Genomic DNA, 10,983 nt, shown 5'->3' with positions numbered 1-10,983 from the left:
GGGGGGGGGGGGGGGGGGGGGGGGGGGGGGGGGGGGGGAAGAGAGAATCCCAAGCAGAATCCACGCCCAGTGCTGAGCCTGATGTGGGGCTGGATCCCACAACCCTGAGATCATGACCTGAACCAAAATCAAGAGTGGGAGGCTTAACCGATGGAGCCCCCCAGGCCCCCCTGGAGAAGAGCGTTCTTACTTGGTTTCTAGAAGCTGTGAGTTCTCCAGCAGCAGATTCCCCACTTCCTTGCCCATTCCTGAAACAAAAGGCACAGAGATATTACCTGTGCCGGCCAGCTAAGCCAGATGCTACTCCACCTGCCCCAGAGCACCAACCCTCCTCCCCGGGGGCGGCTTGGCCCTGGGGGGCAGATGTGGGGGGACAAGGCCCACAGGTCTGGCCTCTGGGAACACTGGGTAGACGGACCCTGGGGAGAGGCCTCTGCTGGTCTTCCGGTGGGCTCTCAGCCAGCAGCGCCGTCAGGGACAGAGTCCAGCCTCTGGACGGCACTGCCTGGATGGGCACGACCTCCCATAGCATTCTATTCACATGAGGTCTGTGTATAGTCACGGCTCAGCCGGCACCAGCCTGAGCTGACCAGGTGGCCTCTGCAGCCACCTCAATCTCTGTCCCCTCTCAGCATCTCCCCCAGCTCTGTGGTTTCCGAGTCCTTCGTGAGGCAGACCCTTCTCAGAGCTGTCCCCAGAATGGCGGCTGGAACCGTGGTGATGGGGACAGAGCAAACAGCACAGTACGGCAGAGAGCCCCTGGCCAAGGAGATGGGATGGCCCCTCCACCGGGGTCAGCAGCAGAGAGAGAGGGAGCGGAAGTGAAGACAGAGGGGTCCACCCAGCTCCTCTAAACCAAGCCCCAAAGTGGACCCCACCGACTAAGCTCTCTGCAGGCGTGTCACAAAAACTCCGAAATACCGACACTCAGGACAGACAGCCCCAGAAGCCCAGGGTCTGTTCCTCCTATCACCTGTCCCTGGTCTAAGGCAATTGTGAGACAAGACCCACGAACGTGGAGCACTGAGCGTGGGTTCTGACTGCTGTCTCCATTCCCGCCCCCTTGGCCTGTCAAGGGTCTGCTCTGAGGGAGGATGCTGGGGAGTCAGGGCTCGAGCCCCACCCCCACCCCGGGGGCCAGGAGCTAGGAGAGCCTGTGGCCCCTGCTGACCCCACCACCGCCCCCACCATGCAGAGCAAAGCAAACGGCTCATGAAGCACGAAGAAGGTGTGAGGCACACAGAGAAAGGCAGGAACGGGAGAAACACAAACTGAAACGGGGCCTTGGCCTTACCAAAGAAATCATGGCGCACTAGGAGAGCCGTCCCAGTCCCACGGGAGCCGGGCGACCAGGGCGGCAGGGAGAGGGAAGGGAGAAAAAACAAGCGCATTAAGCCTGTGTGAGCAGCAGGGGGGCGGTCCGCTAGGGCTACTTGTCTCTGGGTTCGGGGTGCACACTGGAGAGGGACGGGAGGGGCAGGCTCCTCCGTCTGGAAAGTGTATCCTGGGGGCTGCATAGGAGACCACCAGGTCAAGAGCACCTGGGCAGTGAGGTGGAGGGTCAAGCAATGCACCCAACTCCTGGGCCAGGAGGGATGGGGGTTAGGGGGCAAGTCTCTGCAAAATGAGGGGACCTGGCGTGCCTCTGAGCACACCGGGTGGGTGCACGTGGGTGGGCTGGGGGCCCAGGCCCTCCTGATGGGAACACAGCAAGAAAGCAGGAGCAGAGTCCTCTGCCATGTGGGAAGAGGACTCCCAACTTCCGGGGTGCACCCGACAGAGGGGAGATGCCACACAACTGGGCATGCAGTCCCATCCAGTCAAACTGTCCTATGCTTCTGATGGTTCCGGAGAACCGTAAGAAATGGCCCTGGGGGACTGTCGGCCTCTGGAAGGACAGGGTTGAGGCCATTGTCAGTGGGCTAGTAGAGCAAGCCAAAAATAAGCTTCCGAGCAGCAGGAGGCTGGTGAGCAAAAGCACGTGTGCCTTTAGTGGCCTGGAAAGGGACCAGGAGGGGACGGGCTGCACAGCCAGCGATGACTGGACAGCAGCAGGGAGTGTCCCAAGGATGCTTCCCAGTCCAGCTGGATGCCGCCGTGGGGGGAGGGGCGCAAAGGCGCAGACAGACAGCAGAGATACGCACCTGAGAACTCCCCTGGGGCCGTGTCCAGTGAAGCACAGAGAGACGGGGGAAAGGAAGTGACAAAGGTCAGTGGGTGACTGGAACCAACAAAATAAAGAGATTCTTATTAAAAAAAAAAAAACAACATCAAGCAGCCATCTCTGTATTGAAAGGCATGAAAGAATACAAGCAGATGTCACCGGGCCTGTGGGTGACAAATCCCACTGGGGATGGCAACTCTATAGGAAGACAGAGACCCAGAGTGCCGGGCCCCACACCTGCTCGGCCCTCAGGAGGGCAAAGCCTCTGCAGCTGACACCCGGAAAGGTGAGAGCGCGCATGGGTGTGGTGTGTGTGCATGTGCGTGTGTGGGGTATGTGTGTGTGCATACACGTGCACGTGTGAGTATGTGTGTGAGGTGTACATGCATGAGGTACGTGTGTGTGCATGTGCATGTGTGTGTGTGCGTGCATAGGGTATGTGTGTGCATGCATTGCATGCGTGGGGGTGGGGGGTGTGCCTATGCATGTGAGGGGTCTGTGTGTGCTCATGTGTGTGTGTGAAGTACATATGTGCATGCATGTGTGGGTTATATGTGTGTGTGTACATGTGCGTGCATGGAGTATGTGCGTGCGTGCATATGCATGTGTGGGGTACGTGCGCATGCATGGGGTACATTTGTGTGTGTGGAGTATGTGTGTGGGGTGTGTGGCATGTGCGTGTGTGAGATACGTGTGTGCGTGCATGTACACGTGTGGGATATGTGTGTGCATTGCATGAGTGGGGCACATGTGTGCATATGTGCATGCGTGGGGTGAGGTGTGTGCATGCATGTGAGTGGGGTACATGTGTGGGGGCACATGTGTGAGCATGCATGTGCGTGCATGGGATACGTGTGTGTGCAGGTGTGTGAGATGTGTGTGCGTGCATTGCAAGCATGGGATGTGTACATGTGCATGGGGGTGGGGTGTGTGCGTGTGCGTGCGTGGGTGGGGTAGGGTGTCCAGGGCGTCCAGGCTCAAGACGCCCTCCCCAGAGTGCATGAGCTTGGCCTTACAGGCCCCAGACAGCTCGGGTCTTCTGGGAAGGATGTGGCCTCAGGTGAAGGCTGGGCAAAGACAAAAGGGAGTGAGGGCCAGCTGGCAGGGACGGAGTAGGAGGGCGGGCGGCGGGGGCGGCGGGCATGTGGAGCTGGCAGTGCCTTCCTCACTGGGGTCCAAACTCCTCTCCGCTACCCAGCAGGAGATGGGCTGCAACACTACCGTTCTATGTGGTCACTTCCCGCAGAAGCGACAGTATGAAGTCACTTGACTTAAACGCCAAAGTATATAGTTTGCTGTCGGAATTTAAATAAGAAACCAGCGCCCTCTGTCCTCGCTCCTTCCCAGGGCAGCCACTGTCAACAGCTGATCTTCTCGGAACTCCTTCTGGATAAACACCAGCATTTATAGAACAAAATCACGACCATGCTAGCCACCCTCCTGCGTGAGGTGCTTCGCCCCCCACCCGTGTCCCGGGATGCTCTGCACCGGAGATCGGAGCTCACCTCCTGCAGCGCCCCGTCCCATCACTTACCGGGCGCTCCGTGCTTTCCCACACAGGCAGGCCCTGCCTGACCCTGTCCCCTCTGGCCCGGTGGGCCAGCCACTGCCCCACATTGCCGGCTGCACCGCCACCTGCTGGCCGGGGAGGGGCGCGGCAGCACCTGCTTCGTTTTTGTGGATCTTTTGAGGAGTTATCTCCGTGTTCCCTTTTCAGTTCTGGTTTGTTCTTGAAGTTGAGCGTCCTTTGGTATGTTTGTTGGTATCTTCCGTGAATCTATTTTACCCTCCGCCCACGTTCTATTCTACTCCACTTCTGTAAACGCTGCAGACCACCCTGGGTCGGAAACAATGTATCTTCCTGAAGTTGCATGCCTCACACCTGTCAGTATTTTCCTCTATGGCCGTGGCCCAGCAGGGAGGCCCAGATCACCAATATGATCTCTGCCACTCTGCCAGCTCTGCGTCCTTGCATTTCTACGTTCAGGTCTTCAATCCATCTACAAGTCTTGTGTACGGTGGAGGTGGGGACCAGACTTCATTTCCCACCAGGGGGACACTCCATGAATCCACCATATTTCCCGTGGCTTGAAGTGCTGCGTCTGTCCTACCCGAGTCCCCACATGGCGCCGGCTCTCACCAGGAACTCATGGGGCCACAATCTTGTCACTGCCCCGGCTCGGCCCTTCCTGGTCACACCTTTGTAAATGCTTTCATGCCTGGAACATCGGGCAACCCTGCAGCCTTGTTCTTTCTCAGATATTTCTGGGCTACTCTCATGCCTACTCTCCTGGATGATCCTCAGAATCCATTCATAAAGTGAATTTACGTTGGAACCACACACTGCTCTGCGAATCACGGGAAGGCTCACGGAGCTCAGCCTGCAGGTCTCGGTTTTTGAGGCCTCTGCTCTTCAGTCATTTTTCCTAATTTTGTTCACATAGGTTTGTCTCTTTCTCAAGGTTATTTCTACACACGTTCTAGGTCTGGCTGCCACGTGGGCAGGACCTGTGACGTGAGGGCAGCGCAGCAGAGAATGCACGGCCCGCCGGCCTGTGCAGCCCTTCAGATTCTAAGTCCAGTTGCCCGGCTTCTCTTCAGTTCCCTCATTTGTAAAGGGGGCACATAATCGCCCTAGCATGGGCTCGCATGGGCTCGCCGGAGCTGCCCACTAGACTCCAGCTCGCACTGAGTGGTCACCAAGGATGAATTCCCTTACTCCCCAGTTAGGCCAGCTCCGAGAGGCCCACTGTCAGGGGTGCAGCGCGGCGCCTCTGGGACCAACTGTGGCCTCACGCTCGATGGCTTGTCCTCTTTCGACTGGAGGCAAGGCCTTGCTTTCTTGGAGATTTCTCAAATAACGGTGTGTCTGGCAAGTGGTGGCAGGAGTTCAGTGAAACATAAGGAGACCTGCCTCTCCAGGGTCTTTTTCCTTCCTTCCTTCTTGCTAAATGAATTCACAGTCCAAGTGCGGAGAGGCACGGGGAATAGCTGATGCAGGCACGTGGAGCGCTGAAGGATGCTGCCCTCAGCCGATCCGAAACCACAGCACCTTTCCATGGCAAAAATAGCTGTAGAACGGAGACTACCAGAGCCCCCCGCCAACCCCAGGCTTCTCCGTGTAGCAGCCCCACTGGGAACATAGGGTCAGGTGCACAGCTTTTCCACAGGTGTGGGGGTGGGGGACCAGGACTCCCATCCTGAGGCTTACCCCGGCTGAGCCAGACAGCAGGGATGGGCCGGGGCCTGCAGCTGAGCCCATCTCCTTCCTCCGCCTTGCCAGATGAAGGGGGGGGCTCCTCCGTCAGCGCCCCATCAGCAGAGTGCCACAGCGCTTGATCCCTTCTAAACTCGGGGCTGCCGGCCTGAGGCTCTGGGAGGCTCCTTCACTCCCAAGAATGGGCCCATTCCAGCCAGAACGAAGCGGTGCCCCTGCAGGGTATTCCAGTGGACATGCTGAGCACAGTGACTCATGCCCTGTCACCCTATGACAGAAGGATTCCGATTTCCACTTTCTCGGAACAAAGACCTAGCAGATGCATGGGTTAGGTCTTCTCATGAGAAGGTCATGTCAGGCGCTCTGTGTTCTAGGGAAGTGCCCCCAGGACATTCAGCAGACATCACTTCCACTCCAGAAGCCGTCCTACATCTGCCTGGGAGTCATGACCCCATTCCCAATTCGGTCAATGTGGCCTGCAGGTCAAACTTACTGACGTGCGCTGCTGGTTCGCCACTCTTTCCTCCCATCACCGTTGATGCAGGTTCTCTATGAAAGTGGCATCTGGAGCGACACCAGATGCACCCTGCAGCCCTGAAGATGGCAGGGAGGGGACAGCCCCATGGCCTGGAGCCGCTGGGCGAGGTGGGAGATTGCAGCCAATGGGATGGACCGACAGGCAGGCTACCCTGAGTCACTGGGCAGCAAGGAGGCTGGTCAGCTCTGGCAATCCTGTAGAACCATGTGAGGGACCAGAAGTGTAGCAGAAGCATCGGCCACTATGGCCAAGAGTGGAAATGACCCACGTGGCCATCTGTGGACGAATGGATGGATGAGGTGTGGCCTACCCGTGCAACGCAGCAGAACTCAGCTGTAAGAAGGAACGCGACTCTGACACCTCTCACGACATGCATGAACCTCAAAGGCGTCATGCTGAAGGAGAGGCCACATGGAGGAGGACCACTGGTATGGCCCAGAGGAGGCCACTGTGCAGGACAGAAGCAGAGGAGTGGCTGCCAGGGGCTGGGGCGGGAGGAGGGGTGGGACTGTCCACAGGTTTCCTCTGTGGCTGAAATGTTCTAACGTGATGATGACCGCTTGACTCTGAATTTGCTCATAGTGCTCAAAGACACAGGACCGTGCAGCACTTGGAGCAGGTGAACTGAATGGCATATTCCATCCCAAGAGCTGTGACAGAAGGCAGAGCAGGTGGTCAGTCGGGGCTCCTGCTCTAGGTCGGACCTGGGTTCAGTCCTGACCCTGCTGTTTCATCCCGCCCTCCCTGACTTTGTTTCTTCCTCCATAACATGGGGACAGCAGTGGAACCCCGGATGAAAGGCGGCCGAGCACGTCCAACGCTGGCGAGACTCTTCCTGTGACCATGTTGAGGGTGGAATCTTGAGACGAGACTGGCCATGGTACGAGGTCCGGTGGACTCCAGCTCTGCCCCCTCCCCTACATTCCGTTTCCCGCCCGTGAACATATCTCGGGATGCCTCCAGCTGCTTATGGCCAGGAACATAAGCAGCTGGAGGCTGGTGTGAGGCTGGGCCTGCAGACCCTGGCACGGAAATGCAAGCTGCTGGGTGCCTATGTGTTTTCCTAAGGAAAAGGCTGTGATCTCTTATCAAACCCTCAAATGCTCAGGAGTGCGTGATGGCCTGCTGGGCGGTGTCCTCTGACCCGCAGAGCCTCTAAGGTGGGCCCCAGCAGAAAGGTGCTCCTTTGTGGACACACAGAGTATGCACAGCTACCCACTACAGCCTCGTCCCGGTGCGTGAATCCTCCTGAGGCACGTTCCTTCCCATGCCCCTCCCAGCCCGGCGGGTCCAGTACCTGCAGGCCAGCCAGGCTGGGCTCCTGCTGCTGTGAGCGCAATCTCAAGCAGAGCCCTGACGCAGCCCCATCTGGGAAAGCAGTGTGGGGCCGCTCTAGGGAGCCCACACCTTTACCTGGAGGCTCCCACCCTAGAAATCTGTCCTAAAGAAGTCCAGACAGCAAAACTCAGGACCAAGAGAGTGGAGGAATTTACAGTCCCGTGAAGGGAAATGTGTGGAGGAATATCAGTGGGTCAGGGAAATGGTGACATCGCCCACAAAGAGGAGGACAGATGTGACCTGACACCCACACCCCACGTACATGTGTGTGCTGTGGTGCCCAGGAAGGTGCACCAACATATTAAAACACTCATCACGGCATGGGCAGGGAATCATGCGGCTTTTACTCTCTTGGCAGTTTCTGATATTATTTGAATATTACTAGAAACATGTATTGCTTTTCCAAAAATAAAAATTAGAAGATACATAGGATTATCTGAACCCCATAAAGGAGAGTGGGAGGATGTCACAATATTTCCCCTAAGTAAATTTTTTTTGAAGGTTAAGTTTCTGTTTATTTTTAAATATATGTTTTTACAAAACTTATGAGAAAAATCCCATTAGAAACACACACTGCCTGGGCGCCTGGGTGGCTCAGTCATTAAGCATCTGCCTTCAGCTCAGGTCATGATCCCAGGGTCCTGGGATCGAGCCCCGCATCAGGCTCCCTGCTCAGCGGGAGGCCTGCTTCTCCCTCTCCCACTCCCCCTGCTTGTATTCCCTCTCTCACTGTCTCTCTGTAAAAAAATAAAAACAAAATCTTTAAAAAAAAAAAAAAAAAAAACAACAACAAAAAGAAACACACACTGCCGAAGGCAGGCCTCCTGCTCATGCTCCTGGTCTCACCAACGAGGGCCAACGTCCTTTATCACACTGAGCCACACACTCAAACGTCAGCGAGAAGGTAAATTTCATATTATGTGTATTTTGCCACAATTTAAAAACTGGCTGAAAAAAGTTCCATTTCAGGCACAAGATGTTGCTGGCGCTGTCGCCACGGGGAACTGGGCTCCTGGGAGGTCCCCACACCTTAATCAGAGGAGAGGAACAACAGCAGGAAGGCTGGCAGTAAAAACTCTTGGATGCGAGGCAGCTCCGCCTCCTCGGGCAGCAGGTGGCCATGTGCAGCAGCCACATGCGGGCCACAGCGCCTGCAGGCACCTCCCCTCACTGAGGCATCAGCCCTGGCTCCAGCTTCTGCTCCCGTCTGAGCCATGAGAAATGGGGAGCACCCTTCCCCGCGAGCCACCTCTGTGGACGTGGCGTGGGGAGAGGGCGAAACGGAACCACTGATCCCCTGGCAACACAGCCACCTTTGGCCCCGGAGCCTACCTCGCCGGGAGGAGGGGACTGAGTGCAGCTCCAAGGTCTCGGAGCTCCTGTCCTGCAGTCTGGCTTTGGACAAAAGGTCACAGGGCGGGTGGGGGGGGTGCGGTTTGAATGCAGTCCAGAGCATCCCATTTCCCGCCTGCAGTGCTAGGGCCGCAGCCTGGCCTCGGAGCCCTGCCAGCAGACGCCCAGCATGCCTGATGCCCGTCCCAGGACAGGAAGAACCTGGAGTGAACCCACACAAGGGACTGTCTCTGCACCCGTTTCCGACCCAGGTGCAGGGACTTCTGGGAGTGACCGCAGGCTCGCAGACGGGCAGTGACCCTGTCCAGGCATTTTCCTTGAGGAGCAGAATTGCTAGAAAGTGCACTGCCTAGGCTCAGTGCTCAAGGGCATGGTTTTATTTTCAGAGGGATAGAAGGTTCTAAAATTAGAAAGTAACACAGCTCTGTGAGCACCCTAAAACCTGCTGAACTTTATACTCTATGTGGATATGTTTTATGATATGTGAACTACATCTCAATGAAACTGTAAAAAGAAGTTCCTGGCTTGCAACTGACAGAGACTTTGCTTTCATTACAACAAAACCAACAAAAGCAAGCCCGAGGCCCTGGGGTCCCGGGGGTGACTTGAGTTTACCTAGCAGGTCAGCTCCTTCATCCACATCCCCGATGACCTCTGACCCCGCAGTCGACAGCTCGTGGTACAGGGAGTCAGTGTTGATGCCAAAAGCCTTGTTCACGATCCCCTGGGTCGGGCTGTGAGGACATGCAGCGGGGGAGCTCAGGGTGAGGGGGCAGCATTCACGGGCGGCAGGTGGGGACCCTCCAACACCGCCCACGGGGCCGCTCAATGCCAACGCTGCTTGTGCAACGCTACAGGGGACACCTTTGCCGAAGGCACCAACACCCACAGTGAACACGGAGCCCGTTGGGACCCCAGCCTCAGTGAGTACCTGTTGCCCGTGCGATCAAGGCGGGGTTCCCGACTCATGTCCAGCTCTGGTGTAGAATCGATAATGTCTTGAACATCAGACCACTCATCACTGCTGCCCATGCCTGGGGGGACACACAGGAACCCCAGGGTGAGGGGGGATGCCCACCCTCCGGCCCCATGTCTGGAGACCCCACACTAGACCACCACCAGCCAGGGACCATCAGGAAAGGGCTCCTCCCTGGCTGGTGGCCAGCAGGGGCCCATCCCCCAGAACCACGGCTCTTTTTCATGATTTCCGATGAACAGACCAGATATCCTGCTTCTCCTCCATCCCTCCTGTACTGAGTGTGTCTGCGGGATGACTGGGGTGCACTGCCAGAGGCCAAGTGTGTCCCTCAAATCTACATGTTGAAGTCGTAGTCCCTGGGGCCCCAGCGTGTGACTTGCATTTGGAGATGGGGCCTTTAAAGAGGTGCGGGTAAAATAAGGCCACACGGGCAGGCCCTGACCCCATCCGACTGTGTCCTTGTAAGAAAAAGGGCTGAGGACACACGGAGAGGCGGCTGTCTGCACACCCAGGAGCGAGGCCTCGAGAGAACCAGCCAGCCCCGACACCCCGACACCCGGATTGCTCACTCCTGGTTGCCAGGACTGTGAGAAAGCAAATGTCTGTGGCTTAAAACACCCGGTCTGCGATGTTTCTTAGTGCGGCATGAGCCGACTGATACATCTGCCGGAACCAAAATCCCTATTTGGAAGGGAAACCTCACGGGGGGGGGCAGTGGTGCGGGATGGGGGAAAGCGGGGGTGCAGGGGGAGACCAGCAGGGGCAGGAGGGGGCGGAGCCAGCACGGAGGGGCGGGACCAGCGTGGGGGGGTGAGGCCAGCAGGGGAGGGGCGGGGCAGCGGGGGCTGGACCAGCAGGGGCAGGTGGATGAGTGGCTCGCTAGGCCTCCCCGCCACAGCCCCGGGAGCCCGCGGGCCGGCGCGGCACCTATGCTGACGTTCCGCATCTCCTGCGTGACCTGGACCTCCATGTTGCGGCTGTTGCGCTTCTCCCGCGCCCGCTTGCTGCTCTTCGTGCCGGCGCTGTAGTCCCCCAGGGGCTGCAGGCTCTCATTGAGCGGCGTGACGGCAGCCGAGGGCACAGAGGACGTGGGCGTGTTGGACTTCGTGCCCGTGGTGCTGGGTGTGGCAGCCGCCGAAGACTGGCCTGACTCGGACATCTCATCCTGCGGACACTAGGGCCAAACACAGGGAAGGGCGAAGCTCGCCATGTGGGTCGGCACGCCCCCGAGGTCCCGGTGACGCACACCGTGCAGGGTCAGCGGGGCCTCGGCCACCTCCGTGAGGCCCCCTCGCTCGACTTCTCTGGCCACGATAAAACAGCACCCTGAGCCAGGACTGGAGGGGACTGGGGACCCCTGCTCTCCTGTCCGGCCCACTCCTCTGGCCTAGTCC

General features: G+C 57.9%; 1 protein-coding gene across 3 annotated transcripts in view; it reads right to left on the bottom strand.

Annotated features, from left to right (window-relative positions):
- MAPK8IP3 (mitogen-activated protein kinase 8 interacting protein 3) overlaps positions 1-10,983 on the bottom strand; it is a 47,501-nt gene that overhangs the window by 10,430 nt on the left and 26,088 nt on the right. For 2 of the 3 annotated variants that reach the window (XM_021698093.1, XM_044915572.1), the window contains exons 6-11: positions 10,517-10,763; positions 9,542-9,644; positions 9,226-9,344; positions 2,145-2,156; positions 1,295-1,312; positions 191-248 (exon numbers count right to left, since the gene is read on the bottom strand). In XM_021698093.1, coding sequence (XP_021553768.1) covers positions 191-248; positions 1,295-1,312; positions 2,145-2,156; positions 9,226-9,344; positions 9,542-9,644; positions 10,517-10,763 — 557 coding nt within the window. The remainder of the gene's footprint in view (positions 1-190; positions 249-1,294; positions 1,313-2,144; positions 2,157-9,225; positions 9,345-9,541; positions 9,645-10,516; positions 10,764-10,983) is intronic. The other variant, XM_044915571.1, reaches the window with a different exon arrangement.

This window comes from Neomonachus schauinslandi, chromosome 5 (assembly GCF_002201575.2).
Source record: "Neomonachus schauinslandi chromosome 5, ASM220157v2, whole genome shotgun sequence".
NCBI lineage: Eukaryota > Metazoa > Chordata > Mammalia > Carnivora > Phocidae > Neomonachus > Neomonachus schauinslandi.
This window is presented reverse-complemented; position numbering and strand designations above follow the sequence as displayed.